This window comes from Corythoichthys intestinalis, chromosome 6, assembly GCF_030265065.1.
Source record: "Corythoichthys intestinalis isolate RoL2023-P3 chromosome 6, ASM3026506v1, whole genome shotgun sequence".
In the NCBI taxonomy this organism is placed as follows: Eukaryota; Metazoa; Chordata; class Actinopteri; order Syngnathiformes; family Syngnathidae; genus Corythoichthys; species Corythoichthys intestinalis.
In genome coordinates, this window is record NC_080400.1 from 29,840,001 (window position 1) to 29,856,744 (window position 16,744).

Genomic DNA, 16,744 nt, shown 5'->3' on the forward strand with positions numbered 1-16,744 from the left:
CCTAAAGGACTATTTCAATTTAGAATATCCAAAAATATCTTTTTTAATTTATTTCAACTTAATATTATTCTTACGTTCCAATTAGCTAATGTTTTGAAAAATAACAATCCTATTCAATGGATTTTTTTTACCCAGATATCTCAAAGCAACACATTTTATAGCTGTAATTGCAATGCAGTTATACCATGAAACCGTGATATTCATACCATCAGAATATCATACCGGCATATGCCTACTTGTGACTCAAAACCTTTGTTTAGATTACACGGTAATCCCTTGGTATATGGTTGTATTGTAGAACATTCTTTTTAAAAAAAATAATTATTAATATATTTGAAAAAATAACCACAAATCCAGCGATATACCAAAAAATATAAATCTGTGAGATTCAATTACATATTTCCAAATTAAAAATCTGTGCTACAGTTCTTAAGAAAAAATAAAACACTGAGCTGTTTTAATTATCAGCCAGGTATCCATTTTCCCCACACCACTCATCAGATATTTACGATTTGTAATACATTAATTACAATTATAATTTAAGAATTATTGTCTGTTATTTTGATACTTAGGAGACTGAATGTTCATAATAATTTGAATTTGAATCTAGAGGGATTACCTCCTCCCCTGTTAGCTTCATTCAAAATGATGTTTCTAGTGCATGGGTATAATAAAATCTTTGGGATTCCAATCCAACAGATATTTTGATATCATACAAACAGTCTTTTCATGATCTTTTGGACAATGTAGTACAGTTTTAAGAGTTGTAAAATGAATCAGTCCAATAAATGTGTTATTTGTTCAGTTTATTTTTGCTTAACAATGGCTTCTTTTGGAAGCAGGGGTGATGTGAGGATGAGAGTACAGATGCCTTGCATGCTCAGATGTGTGTGATATGATATGATGGTTTTCGCTGGCGGCTTGGCTTGGGCGAGTCGTCTTTTTTCCCCTTTTTCATCACCGCTACACGGGGATGTTGTGTGTGTGTATGTATACTGTGTGTGTTGCTGTGTGCGACCAGTGTCGTGCAAAGTGCTAGTGGGTGGGAGCACACGTACGTTTGCGTTCGGAAATTAGCCATATATCCCATTGTCTGAGTTCTCTCCGCATTCTCGGGTTTTGTAATTCACAAACTCAGAGGGGCCTCTTACACTAATGATGTTGCATTCAGTCGGGCCCGGCTCTTGCTGGAATTTGAAAAAGAATGATATGGCTTCTCTTGTTAAGAAGCACAATGGCATTTGGGAAGCGGATGGGGGTGGGAAGCCACCTAAAAAAACACTTGTGCTAATATGCTGCTTTTGTGTGTCGTCTTTTTTTCCTACTCTCACAGGAGGCTGCATGATGATGAGAAGGGCCACGGCTGTGAATTCTGTGGCAAACACTTTCAGGACAGCATGCGGCTGCGGATGCACATGTTGTCTCACACAGGTACAGTAGTAGTAGGAGTTTTTCCCGTTCTAGGGTGGCCCTTGTTTGATTTTTTTCTTCATTTACTCGCTCTGACTGAGCATGGAAATAGTCAACAAATGGTTCCCCAAAAAAGATGCAAAGTATGCTTGCTTCAAGCTGTAAGGGTTCACTTTTAATTCTATTTTACATTCAATTGCAAAACTCTTTAACCTATTATCCATAGTGTATTTCTGTTTTAATTCATATGCATTCATTTATTATATTATTTATTCATTAAAAAAAAAAAAAATCATGCAAATATGGTAAATTAATATTGATTAGTGATGATAAAAAAATATGTACTTGTACTGGCGTCACCATACATAGACGTTACATTTGGGTCATGTGAGCCCCATTTGACCTTCATGTGAAAGAAAGTTGCACAAAGAATTTATGCAAATAATGTATTTCTCAGACCTCTGATAAAGGAGAAAATGTTTAAACAGAAATGATGAAACCGCTTATGAGTGCAGCCATTATGTGACACGCCATGCATACATATCGGTCGATCTCTAATCTGTTTTTTGGCGTGGCCGTTCAGACTGCCCTTGTCAATTAAGCCCATTCAAGCATTACACATACGCACTATTTAGCATTCCTACATGCGCTGAGCAAACTGACCCGCATGCGCAGATGCATCAAAATAAATAACCATACATGCTCGCTCCATGTCATTCTAGGGTGATCATATTTTCATTCCCAAAAACACAAATAACCAACATAAATAATCCCTGTTTAGTCTTGTATTCAAAGTTTATATGGCTTGATAGAACGCATGCACCCGCTGTGCGTGCATGACGCACACACATACGGGCAGTTTGCCCCGACTCGGCCATGTAAGCAATATTGAAATATTGCTCATTTGGCGCTCAGAAAGGAAACTGAGCATTCTCAGGCTAATAATATTTTTCATTTTATTTTTTTTTCTTATGACTGTGGTCAAGGCTGCCTCCTACTTAAAAGCCAACTTTAAGCTAGGCGCTAACGCTAATCCAGAGCTCCATCACTGCCGTCCTACCTGCCGCTCGCTCTTTACTGACGTAATTGCTGCATGAATTCTGATTTGGGAGACTTGATATTCGAGCTGAAACGATTACTCAAATAATTCGAGTAACTCGATTTTAAAAATTGATCGAGGCATTTTCTCCGCCTCGATGAATTGTTTAATTTTGCCAGCGCTATGCATGACGTTTTGCCCGGATTACTTTTAATGCAGCACATAGAGGTAACGACGAAGAAACCGACAAAAGCGAGAGAAAGGCACCAAGAAAAAGCAAAAAATGTCAAAAATGTGGGAGCATTTAAAGTTTGGCACCAAGGTGAATACTGTTTTCATGTGGAAACACGTTAAAAAACATGTTATCAGGCGTAAGGAAATTTTTAAGCAAGAAATAAAGATTTTTGTAATTATGAAAGCAGTGAATTTGTTGGGTTTTTATTTTTAGTCACATCTGAGATTCAGTTGTTGGCTGTTTTCAATAATGTACATTTCAAATAAAGACATTGATTGTCTAAAAATGGTTCAACATTAGGTGAAATGTCATGTTTTCTCTAGGGCTGTCAAACGATTAAAATTTTTAATCGAGTTAATCTCAGCTTAAAAATTAATTAATCGTAATTAATTGCAATTCAAACCAGCTATAAAATATGCCATATTTTTCTGTAAATTATTGTTGAAATGGAAAGATAAGACACAAGACGGATATATACATTCAACATACGGTACATAAGTACTGTATTTGTTTATTATAACAATAAATCAACAAATGGCATTAACATTAACATTCTGTTAAAGCGATCCATGGATAGAAAGACTTGTAGTTCTTAAAAGATAAGTGTAAGTACAAGTTGTAGAAATTTTATATTTAAAACCCCTCTTAATGTTTTCGTTTTAATAAAATTTGTAAAAAGTAAAATTTTCAATCAAAAAATAAACTAGTAGCTCGCCATTGTTGATGTCAATAATTACACAAAGCTCATGGTGCTGAAACCCATAAAATCAGTCGCACCCAAGCGCCAGCAGAGGGCGACAAAACACCAAAAAACACATGTAACAAGTGGACATGACACTGTGTTGTCATTTTAATCTGTTTGAGCGGGGCATGTGCATTAATTGCATCAAATATTTTAACGTGATTAATTTAAAAAATTAATTACCGCCCGTTAACGCGATAATTTTGACAGCCCTAGTTTTCTCATCGGCTAGTATATTTATAATTACTCCATACCTAAAAAAAAAATTTTGTCTGATTAATTGATGGAATTTTCAGTAGAATACACGAATACTAAACTATTCGATAGCTGCAGCCTTACTCGATAGTTCAGACCGCTGCCACATTCAAGAAAAATTTGACATAGATCACATTTAAACCACATACGAAAGTGACATAGATCAGATTTGAAATGGTCCACTTCTATGCGATTTGTCCCGTTCAGACCTCATGCGAGTCGGAAAATCACATAAAAAAAATTGGATTTGTGCATTAAGACCTCCGGTCTGAACCTAGCCTTAGTCATAGTTTAGTCATTTCAAAATGTGTTTGTTTTTGTCTAGTTTTAGTCGACAGTTACTTAAAATCTTTTCTTCTGTAAAATTCCAAAGTTTTAGTCCAAAAAATAAATAAAGATTTCCAACAATTTCGAATGAACATACAGTGTATCACAAAAGTGAATACACCACTCGCATTTCTGCAGATATTGAACTATATTTTTTCATGGAACAACACTGACAAAATGACACTTTGACACAATGAAAAGTAATCTGTGTGCAGTTTATATAATTTATTTCCGCCTCAAAATAACTCAAATATAGCCACTAATATCTAAACCCCTGGCAACAAAAGTGAATACACCCCTTAGAAAGTACGTCGATCTTCAAATGTCCAAATTGAGTACTGCTTGTCATTTTCTCTCCAAAATGTCATGTGACTCATTACAGGAGCGCTGTCAGCATTGCTGCAGAGATTGAAGAGGTGGTGGTGGTGGTGGTGGGGGGGGTCATTCCATGCTTAACTGTAGGTGTGACACACTTATCTCTGTAATTCTCACCTGGTCGCCGCTACACATGCTTGAGACCATCGGAACCAAACAAATTAATGTTTGTCCCATCAGACCATAGGACGGGTTCCAGTAATCCATGTGCTTTGTTGACATGTCTTCAGCAAACTGTTTGCGGGCTTTGTAGTGTACCGTCTTCAGAAGAGGCTTCCTCCTGAGGTGACATTCATGCACACCAGTTTGATGTAGAGTACGGCATATGGTCTGAGCACTAACAGGCTGACCCCCCCCCCACCTCTTCAATCTCTGCAGCAATGCTGACAGCACTCCTGTTACAAGTCACATGACATTTTGGAGGGAAAATGACAAGCAGTACGCAATTTGGACATTTAGGGATGTAGTTTCTAAGTTTTGTTGCCAGGGGTTTAGATATTAATGGCTATATTTTTTGTTATTTTGAGGGGAAAATTAATTAACTCTATTCATTGTGTCAAAGTGTCATTTTGTCAGTGTTGTCCCATGAAACGATATACTTGAATATCTGCAGAAATGCGAGGGTGTTCTCACTTTTGTGATACACTATAGACAAACGAGCACATATTGTTGCATCTACAAGGACAACACCAACTTTGTGAAGATGATACATGCTTAGCAGGAGACGCAGTACATTAACTTCAATTAAACCCACATAGAAGTCACAAATTCTATGTAAAAAAAAAAAAAAAAAAGTTGTCCAAGCGTTTAAGAGGATGCTCGCCATGTTAAAGTTGATGCTAATGCTAACGCGAATTCTATGCTAATACATTTAATGTATGATGATCACTCAGCACTGACCTTTAAAGACTAAAGTAACATTGCATATTTTCTCTTCCCAAGATAAGAAAACAAATCTTACCATGTGTTTCCAAACAAGCAAGATTGAGCGCAGCCTTGCTTTAAACATATTCTAAATTCTGATGAGGAAAGTGAGGGAGTGGCGCAGCACATCTCAGATGAGTGACACGACTCAAACATTTATATGATGCAAGCTGACGTACTCCAAGAACAGTATGAAAATGTCACGCATTGTGAACAAATGACAGAAACTATCACATTTTCGACTCGTTACCGTCTCGTCAGACGAAAAATGGCATTTGACTCGTTATGTTCTAGTCTCCCAAGCCACGTTTTTAGCTCTTCATTGTCACGTCATCGACATGAAGAAATTGTTCGTCAACTCAATATTTTCGTTATTGTCATTGTTGACGAAAACAACACCGGCTGATACACTCGAAAGAGGTAAAAAGTATCTTAAAAATGGGCACAGAATATGTACTTGTGCAATTTGTCTCTGTCTTTCCCCTTTCTTCGTCCGAAACTCAAACAAAGCCCCCTCCACTTATTTGGTCCATTGGGTAGCCTATGCGTGACCAGTAGAAGGACAATTTTCGATACTCCCATTGTATTGGCGAAAATAGTGCTAGCATTTAAAAATGCCTACTTCTAGGAAATATGGCTATTATTTAGTTTTTTTTCTCTGCTATTACGCATTGGAAAAAAATCGATTTTGTGTATTTTAACTTGAGAAGCCCTCTTTCCGCTGGAAGTCAAAACATCAAGTTCTTGTCTTCCTTTTAGGTTTTTAAAAAAGTCATTTACCCATGCAATAAAGGGTTACAAGACTAGCTATTAATACTTCAAAGTTTGTCAAACAAGATTTGACTTTTTCTTCCTTGACACTAATTCTCTGTTGAATCTTCGCTTTGGCGCCATCTTTTGGCATTTTTGAGCATTTTTAAAGAGACAAGAACTCTATAGGAGTTACTTTAGCAAATAACTGAGCACGTTCTGTTGAAAACGGGGAAATCGGCAGGGAGGGAGGAGGGTTCACTGTACTCAAATGGGCAGACAGAGTTCTTACGCTTTCAGTTGCACCTGTTCCTTCCCCGCCTCTATCCCTCACACCCCCCTTCTCCAAAGCAAAGTCCCTTCCGTATTTTTGGGCCTCTTGCCAGCTCTGCCCTCTTTTTTTCTGAGTGATGACATCATCAGCTCGCTGCCGGCAGGCCTGGGTGTTCTGCCAGTGTTCCGAAGCGTGTGTGATGGCTCGCTCGCAGATGTGTGTCCAGGAACACACTGTACCCAAATGCAGACTTAATCAGACCTGACTGCTCTCCCAGCTACTTTATCCAAAATAGAGAGCGAGGAGCAGAAGGGAGGGATGCGATGGGGAGGATAATCAGGGACTAAAAATGCAACTAAAATACAAAGCTCAGCTGTGTACAAATTTTATTTCTGTGCGTGCTGACATCCTGATGACAGCTGAGAGAGAATCTTTTAACTTTTCCAGAGTTGTCCCTTTTATCGTCATCCCCCACAAGACACAACGTGCCTTGTTTGCAGCACCTTTAACCTGAGAGTTTTCCGACCCCGTAACGCAACATGAAAAACAAACACAAAGGATGCGGATCTCATTTCTGTGTCGCCGCGTATTTGGGGAGAGCAGCCTTAGATCCCGCCGGTTGCTAAGGAGCGAGCGCTCCGCCGCTCTAATGGGCTGATTTGGTATGCAGCTCGACGCCGGCTCTTATTTTGGTATGCCAGACAAAGTGTTTTGATGGAGGACGATTGCAGCCGCGTCTGGAGACGGTTTGATGGTTTATGGATGAGAGCACACTCCGTGCCTTTGACTGCACAAGACAATGCACTATGTCCCCCCCCCCCCCCCCCCACTTTCTCTTATCACACGAATCACACACAGCACAACACAAAACAACACGGCGCGCTGGACGGCGTCACACAACATTAGGATCTACAGCCGCTGTAGTGTTGCTCGTGTGTAACACTATTTGCGCTTTGCAAACTATAAAAGATGAACAGATTGGAGCTTTTTTTCCCCCGTGTTGTTTTGTTTCGGCAATGGTGGCACCGTGTTTGTGAGCCGAGTTGAAAGAGGGCCACATTTAGGGCTGCGGCGTTTCGAGTTCCCAAAGCTTGTGGGTGTTTTAATGAGTCATTTTAACTTCATTTAAAGCCAGCTGAGCAGAAAATAGATCAGTGAATGAGCCCAGGGCCAGTATGGATCTGCAACCGATTTACATCTCTTGTGAGAGCCAACCCACATCCAAACAGCTGTGTGGAAGTGTGTGTGCGCGCGACCATGGAGTGGAACCTCCAAAGTAGAACACAATTTCTTCACTGATGCTGGTTGACTTCAAAGTTGTTCTCATTTGAGATACTGACCCTTTCCTTATACTAACTAATTTGCCACTAAAGGAATTTTCACCTGGAAATGCTTAGAATTGTCTGTTTCAGTAGTTCAAACACAGTGAATGATGTTGCTCTGTCTGATCACTACAGCATTATGTTTAAAATGCCCACCCCTGTCCATCCTCTGAAAAGGGAAACAGAGTTTATTAGGAAGCGTTACATAAGTGATAACACATGTGCGTTATTCACACAGGCCTATGCCTCATTATTAACCCCTACAATAGCTCCAGTGGAAGAACTTGTAAATAGTTTCAGTTCCGGTGTGATGACTGTAATGGACACTATTGCCCCGATTAAGACAAAAACTTTGTCAAGAAAGAAGAGGTCACCCTGGAGAAATGCCATACTAGCTATAAAACAAAAGCAAGTTTGTAGACGAGCAGAACGCAGATGGCGAAAAAACAAACTCCTAGTTTTTTATGATATCTACAAAGAGAGTCTTCGCAAATACAACCAGGAACTGAAAAATGCTAGACAATCATATTTTTCAGAGATCATTAGTAGAAACACCAACAATACTCGCACACTATTTTCTGTTGTTGACAAACTGACAAACCCACAAGCATCAATACCTCAGGAATTGGCATCTGAGGTGTCCTGTAATAATTTCGCAGCATTTTTTACACACAAAGTACTAATGATTAGACAGACTGTGTGCAACTCCGGATTAACAAATGTTACACTAAATGCCTCCCAACATGTCCCCCACGTCAATCTTAGACAGTTTAGCCTCTTGGACTATGCCACTTTAACAGAAATTGTGTCGAAACTAAAGCCCACAACATGCTGCCTTGACATCCTTCCTTCAAACTTTTTCAAAACTGTTTTTCATTGCATAGCCCCAGACATACTTCAGATTATAAATACTTCCCTCCAAACAGGAGAGTTTCCTCAGACTTTAAAAACTTCAGTAATAAAACCTCTCCTAAAAAAACCTAATCTGGATGCCTCAACCATTAGTAATTACAGGCCAATATCAAATCTGACATTCCTGGGGAAAATTATCGAAAGGGTTGTGTTTGAACAGATCCAGACTTTTATGATCCAAAACAATCTTTTTGACTCATTTCAGTCTGGATTTCGGCCACAACACAGCACCGAGACCGTGCTTATCAAAGTCCTAAATGATATTCGTCAGAATACCGATGCAGGCAAATCATCTGTTCTGCTACTATTGGATCTCAGCGCCGCATTTGACACGGTTGATCACAACATACTACTCAGCAGATTGGAACAGTGGGTAGGGCTTACTGACACTATTCTTCAGTGGTTCACATCCTATTTACATGATAGGGATTTCTTTGTGTCAATCGGAAATTATCAGTCAGAACGAACCAAATTCACGTGTGGAGTCCCTCAAGGGTCAATTCTTGGACCACTCTTATTTAACATCTATATGCTTCCGTTAGCTCAGATAATGGAACAGTATGACATCTCCTATCACGCCTATGCAGATGACACACAACTGTACATTTCTGTGTCCCCACATGATTATAGTCCCTTAGTCTCCCTGAGTAAATGCATTCATCAAATCAATGAATGGATGTGCCAGAATTTTCTCCAGTTAAATGTGGAGAAAACAGAGGTGATCATTTTTGGGCCAAAAAAGGAAAGGTCAAAGATAAGCAGCCAACTTAGCACAATGTCACTTACAGCTACAAATCAAGTCAGAAACCTTGGCGTAATTATTGACTCAGACCTAAAATTGGATAGCCATCTAAAGTCCGTCACTAAATCCGCTTATTACCACCTAAAAAATATAACCAGAATTAAGGGGCTTCTGACTCAACAAGACATGGAAAAACTTATGCATGCATTCGTTTTCAGCAGATTGGACTACTGCAACGGTATATTTACAGGTCTTGATAAAAAATCAGTCAGGAAGCTGCAGCTAGTACAGAATGCTGCAGCCAGAGTCCTCACAAATACAAGGAAGCTGGACCACATTACACCGGTTTTGAAATCGCTACACTGGCTTCCAGTGAGTCAAAGGATAGACTATAAAATACTACTGCTCGTCTACAAAACACTTAATGGCCTTGGACCAAAATACATGCTTGACTTGTTAGATTCCTATGAGACATCTAGACCCCTAAGGTCGTCTGGAACGGGTCTTTTGCATGTTCCAAGAACCAGAACCAAGCAGGGTGAGGCAGCATTTAGTTATTATGCTCCTCACCTCTGGAACAAGTTACCCGAACGTCTGAAGTATGCTCAAACCGTTAGCTCCTTTAAATCAGGGCTAAAAACGCTTTTGTTTAGCACTGCATATCCATAACTGTCTATATATTTCAATCTACCTGCCTTCTATTCCTCTTGTGCATATCTCCATTGCTGATTTCAATGATTATTATTAGTAGTAGTTTTGGCTTTATTTCTATTTTTGTTTTATTTTCATTTATTTATTTTTATTCTGTGATTAAATGCGATCTTTTGTCTTGGTTTTTACGTTGTGTTGATTTAAATGCGATTTTTATGGTTTTCATGTGATGTAAAGCACTTTGAATTGCCTTGTGTTGAATTGTGCTATATAAATAAATTTGCCTTGCCTTGCCTTGCCTTCAAATCCGTGATCTTCAAAGTGTGATTTGCAGGCTGTCTGTAGTGGTATGTCAATTATTCACTGAATTTTTTGCATGAAAGTTGAAAGTAGCTGATAGCACTTTTATATACGGCGGAAAACACTCAGGTGACTTGAAGTTCCGCTCTGAGACCCCCAATTCGGCCAAATTTTAAAATTGTCCGATATGCATGTGTGATACATCATTGGAAAGCCTAAAATCTCAATTTTCTCAGGGGAAGAAAAATTTTGAACAGGAAGGCATTTTAAAAAATAATAATAATTTTTAAACAGTGAAACCCTGTCTGGAGGTGAGAGCATGCACGCAAGAGCATGACGAGATATTATCGCGTACTTACCTTGTTTCGATCCAAAAACTCCTTGTAGCATGTATCAATGAGTGTCAAGACACAGCTGTGAACGGCGACAGTTGGATTTTTGGGAGGGATTTTATGGGTGAAACATGGGCGTATAACAAGGGTCGCGATGCAGAAATCGCAGACATCAAGGAGTGGTCGAAATTTTCTTTTTCATATACTTACTAGGGGTGTCAAACGATTTAAATTTTTAATCGAGTTAATTACAGCTTCAAAATTAATTAATCGTAATTAATCGCAATTCAAACCATCTCTAAAGTATGCCATATTTTTCTGTAAATTATTGTTGGAATGGAAAGATAAGACACAAGACGGATATATACATACAACATACTGTACATAAGTGCTGTATTTGTTTATTATAACAATAAATCCACAAATGGCATTATTAACATTCTTTCTGTTTAAGTGATCCATGGATAGTAAGACTTGTAGTTCATAAAAGATAAATGTTATAGTTACAAGTTATAGTAGTTTTATATTAAAACCCCTCTTTATATTTTCGTTTTAATAAAATGTGTACAATTTTCAATCAAAAGTAGAGTTAATATAATAATAAGAAGAATAAAAATAACAATAATAAGAAATGAGTGACCAAACTCTGAGTAATGCCAGTTCACATTGCATTGTTGTTTAGCTGTGTGAGAATAGGGCCTCATTACTACAGACTGAAGTGCTTTTCTTTTTGTGAACATTATTTTTTTTTGAGCGATAGCAATATTATTTTTGTTGTGCTTTCACTAAATGATACTTATTTTTGATGTGAAGGAGTTGCCGAACCTTATGCCAATAAACGGCGCGGTCCAAAGAACGCCTGTGTCCACTCGCCTTTATAACATATACAGTGGGGAGAACAAGTATTTGATACACTGCCGATTTTGTTGGTTTTCCCACTTGCAAGCCATGTAGAGGTCTGTAATTTGTATCATAAGTTCTCTTCAACTGTGAGGGACGGAATCTAATACAAAAATCCATAAAATCACATTGTATAATTTTTAAATAATAAATTTGTATTCAACTGCATGAAATAAGTATTTGATACATTACCAACTAGTAAATATTTCGGCTCTTAGTTCTTTTTTAAGAACCCCTCCTGTTCTCCACTCATTACCGTAAGTAACTGCACCTGTTTGAACTTGTTATCTGTATAAAAGACACCTGTTCACATGCTCAAACAAACAAACTCCAACCTCTCCACAATGGCCGAGACCAAAGAGATGTGTAAGGACATCAGGGATAAAATAATAGACCTGCACAAGGCTGGGATGTGCTACAGGAAAATAAGCAAGCAGCTTGGTGAGAAGGTAACAACTGTTGGAGCGATTATTAGAAAATGGAAGAAGTTCAACTTGACGGTCAATCTACCTCGTTCTGGGGCTCCATGCAAGATCTCCCCTTGTGGGGCATCACTGATCATGAGGAAGGTGAGGGATCACCCCACAACTACACGGCAGGACCTGGTCAATGACCTGAAGAGAGCTGGAACCACAGTCTCGGAGAAAACCATCGGAAACACATTACACCATCATGGATTAAAATCCTACAGCGCACGCAAGGTCCCGCTGCTGAAGCCAGTGCATGTCCAGACAGGTCTGAAGTTTGCCACTGACCATCTGGATGATCCAGAGGAGCAATGGGAGAAGGTCATGTGGTCGGATGAGACGAAAATTTGAACTTGAGCTCGTCGTGTTTGGAGGAAAAAGAAGGATGAGTACAACCCTAAGAATACCATCCCAACTGTGAAACATGGAGGAGGAAACATCATTTTTTGGGGCTGCTTCTCTGCCAAGGGTACAGGACGACTGCACCGTATTGAGGGGAGGATGGATGGGGCTATGTATCGTCAGATCTTGGCTGACAACCTCCTTCCTTCAGTGAGAGCGCTGAAGATGGGTCGTGGCTGGGTCTTCCAGCATGACAACGACCCAAAGCACACAGCCAAGGCAACTAAAGAGTGGCTCCGTACGAAGCATCTTAAGGTCCTGGAGTGGCCTAGCCGGTCACCACATCTGAACCCGATAGAAAATCTATGGAGGGAGCTGAAAGTCCGTGTTGCCCGGCAGCAGACCCGAAACCTGAAGGCTGTGGAGAAGATCTGCATGGAGGAGTGGGCCAAAATCCCTGCTGCAGTGTGTGCAAACCTTGTCAAGGACCACAGGAAACGTTTGGTATCTCTAATAGCAAACAAAGGTTTCTGTACCAAATATTAAGTTCGATTTTTGTGATGTATCAAATACTTATTTCATGCAATTAAATGCAAATTTATTATTTAAAAATCATACACCGTGATTTTCTATTTTTTTGTATTAGATTCCCTCCTTCACAGTTGAAGAGAACTTATGATGCAAATTACAGACCTCTACATGCTTTGCAAGTGGGAAAACCAGCAAAATCGGCAGTGTATCAAATACTTGTTCTCCCCACTGTGTATCTCTGTACATATCTTACACAAAATACAACAAGAGACACATAATTTCCACTAAAAGAAAGAAAACTTACAGAAATATGTGTGAAGCACAAATAGCACAATGCAACAGCATAAACGTCTCACAACTACTAATTCACCCACTATTAGAAGGAATAACATTAGTATGGAACGGCACCGCGCTGCCCCCAAGCGGCCGGTGGCATTCTCTTCACTCTTAATGTCCATAAACGGCCTCATTGAAATCTGTTTGAGGCAATGCGAGAGCGGCTCATTCAGTGCATGCATTAATTGCGTCAAATATTTTAATGTGATTAATTTAAAAAATTAATTAACGCCCGTTAACGCGATAATTTTGACAGCCCTAATACTTACCCTTTTAAACGTTTTTTTTTTCTTCCAATTTTTGTTTGTTTGGATCGAATATTTATCATCTAACATATCGGAGAAAATGTGAGAGTAAAAAAAAAAAAAAATACAATTAAGCGATAGTTATGAGAGGTGGATATCCGTGACTTTTTTACAGATGCCATTTTTTTTCATTGTGATGTAATTTGTTTAAAAGTTTAAAATATGCGAGTGAATAATTTTTTTAAATCGTTTTGTTTTTTTAATGAAATATTCGACATCAATTAATGATTCTGAGCTAAAAATGACAGACATTTTGAATAATAAATATAATTAATTACCTTAGTTTTATGGCTGGGTTGAAACAAAAGCGGTTGCGTGACGTCTGTAAATGGGGGTTTCCAGGGTAAAACTTACCAATTAAAAATAGTTCGGGGGCTTAATGCGCCATGAATCTGCTATTGCAGCATATAGACACATTGTTCTATCAAACACAACAGTTGTTTTGGCTTAAAATAAAAGCCGTTTCTTTTAAAGAGGGGTGCAAGAGCAGAAAGTGCTTTTTCAGTCTTGTCTGTGTTTTCCATATATATATATATATATATATATATTTTTTTTTTTCTTTTTAAATCAAATACAGTTCATGTTTTGTTTTACATGTAAGCCCAAATTTTGTCCATGTTTTTTACTTTTCCTGTTATCCCCAGTGTTGGGTAAATTACAGTATGTTTCCAAGTAACGAGCGCTTCTGAAAAAAAAAGTATGACATTACAGGTTTATAAGCTCGTTATATTGTTAATACAGTCCGTTGCCATGATGAAATTCCATCATTGGAAAAAAGATTCCTGCCTGGCTGCCTGTCAAATGCACATGTGCAGTCATTGTTATTCGCATCATAAGAGTCATCCTTGTGGCAGTATATTTGCACATGGTGTAAACAAATGGCTAATGGCTAAAACATTCATTCCTAACTGGTGTTAGTGTGTTGGTTGTGGGTCCTTCGTCTTGAGTGCTGTAACTGCTGAGTTAAGATCCTGTGCTGGCAGCTAGCGACCAGCCAATGTGTGCTGAGGTGGGTGGCAGTAAAGTCAACTGAGGCTGATCATAGCTCAGCAGAGTCACAGGCGCATCAGACAGCGAGCCACCGGCAGCCATCTGTGACCCAGGGTGGTGTATCAGGGCCATGGGGTCTGAACTAGGGGTTCCATCAATAACCGTAATTTTTTACTATAAACCGCACCTGCCATACTTTACAAGAAAACTAATTTTTATTCACATATAGGCAGCACTGGACTATAACCTCAACATTGTTATACTAAGATATTTAAACTGAAAGACATGCAGTTCAATAGCTTGAAAAAGATCCATGTATAAGCCACGCTGGACTATAAACCGCAGGGTTCAAAGTGGAAGAAGTTGTAGCTTTCACCTAAAAATTACAATTTTAACACATAACACTTTAACACTATGCCCGTGACCACATCGCTGTTTGAAGGCTGCATGGAGTGCAAGATAGTGCCAGTTACATTTGCAGCTGCTAGGCTAGTTAGCAGCTAAAATTTCAGTTACTATTATATGGCATGTTGTAATAACATATACAGAGGTGCAAAACTTTACTTCTTGAGTAACCAGCACGAACGTTGGCGTAATAAAGACACTGAAGAACACTTTTCTTTGTCTGTTCTTCATCTCTGCCAATTTTAGTTTTAGGGTGACCAAACGTCCTCTTTTGCCCGGACATGTCCACTTTTTACATCCTCTCTGGGGCGTCCGGCGTGGTTCTTTAAATTGATGAAAATGTCCGTTTTTTTATACTTACGATTTGCACAGAATACGAGGGTACTGTGCTACCTGTGACGTGTTCCCAAACAGTCTGCCCAGTTGTTAAGACTTCTGTTCAATACATACAGTGTATGACAAAAGTGAGCACATCCCTCGCACAGAAAGCCCTCAAACAGTTTGCTGAAGACATGTAAACAAAGCACATGGATTTCTGGAACCATGTGCTATGGTCTGATGTGACGGGCGGGCTTTCTTGTGTACCATCTTCAGAAGAGGCTTCCTCCTGGGGTGACAGCCATGCACACCAATTTGATGTACAGTGCGGCGTATGGTCTGAGCACTATCAGGCTGACCCCCCACCTCTTCAATCTCTGCAGCAATGCTGATACCACTCCTGTAACGAGTCACATGACATTTTGGAGGGAAAATGACAAGCAGTACGCGATTTGGACATTTAGGGATGTAGTTTCTAAGGGGTGTACTCACTTTTGTTGACAGGGGTTTAGATATTAATGGCTATATTTTGAGGGGAAAATAATTAACTCTATTGTATAAGCTTCGCACATTCTACTTTTCATTGTGTCAAAGTGTCATTTTGTCAGTTTTGTCCCATGGAAAGATACACTTAAATATCTGCAGAAATGTGAGGGGTGTACTCACTTTTGTGATACACTGTATATAATCAAATGCTCATCGACCTAAAAGTGTAATTAAATCGAAAATAGCTTTATTCTACTTTGGATACAAAGTTGCGCATGCGTACGAGGCTTTATCATGGCGTCAACTGTCAATTCTAATTCACAAACCTTCGTGAGTCGTGACGACAGGCGCTCATAGGCTATCGGTATGTACACTTGCTAAACTTACCTTTCGGCAACGGTTGACTTCTCTCGGAGCTTTGTACTGGTGTGATATGTAAAATCCCGTTTGGTGTCGCATCGTTACGCTGCCGATGATTGTAAACCTATGTAGCAATGTTTGATTTTTCCCTGGGCTGCCGTTGCTAGCTGTCAGTGAGGTAAGCCGCGCTAGGCATTATGGGATATTAAATTTTGAACTAGAGGTTAGATCGGGCCTAAAAATTCAGCCTGACTCGACCAGCGGGTATTAAAGCCCGACCCGGCCCAAGCCCGATCAATTAACTTTTTTCATGTTTTATTTGTAGACGCGAGCCCAAAACCCCCCCAGAAATGTTATGTTTTATTTGTAGGCCTGAGCCCGAAACCCCCCCGAAATTTTATGTTTTATTTGAGAGGACTCAGGAGAAGGAGGAAATGCATTGCCTGGCACGGCCAGACTGTTCTCCCTGTATTTTTCAAACACTGAGAGAATAAATCTGGGAACCAGCCCATTAACGGGCTCTTGAGCAGGTACAAAATCAATCGACAAATCAGATTCGTTTATTTGCGTGATGTGTTCTTAACGTGCAACGTCACTCTTGCGCGTCGGATGTCGTCTCCACAACAACACAGACGGTGAACAGGAGAGCCGAGAATATGTTCCAATCCACGGTAAAATCAGTTTTAAATTACCAAAAACACATCGACACGAGTC

The 16,744-nt window shown here is 39.3% G+C and overlaps 1 protein-coding gene across 2 annotated transcripts in view; it reads left to right on the forward strand.

The window, feature by feature from the left end:
- Positions 1-16,744, forward strand: part of LOC130917611 (zinc finger and BTB domain-containing protein 16-A-like) — an 81,089-nt gene that overhangs the window by 13,119 nt on the left and 51,226 nt on the right. For both annotated transcript variants that reach the window (XM_057839204.1, XM_057839205.1), the window contains exon 3: positions 1,334-1,431. In XM_057839204.1, the coding sequence (XP_057695187.1) occupies positions 1,334-1,431 (98 nt within the window). The remainder of the gene's footprint in view (positions 1-1,333; positions 1,432-16,744) is intronic.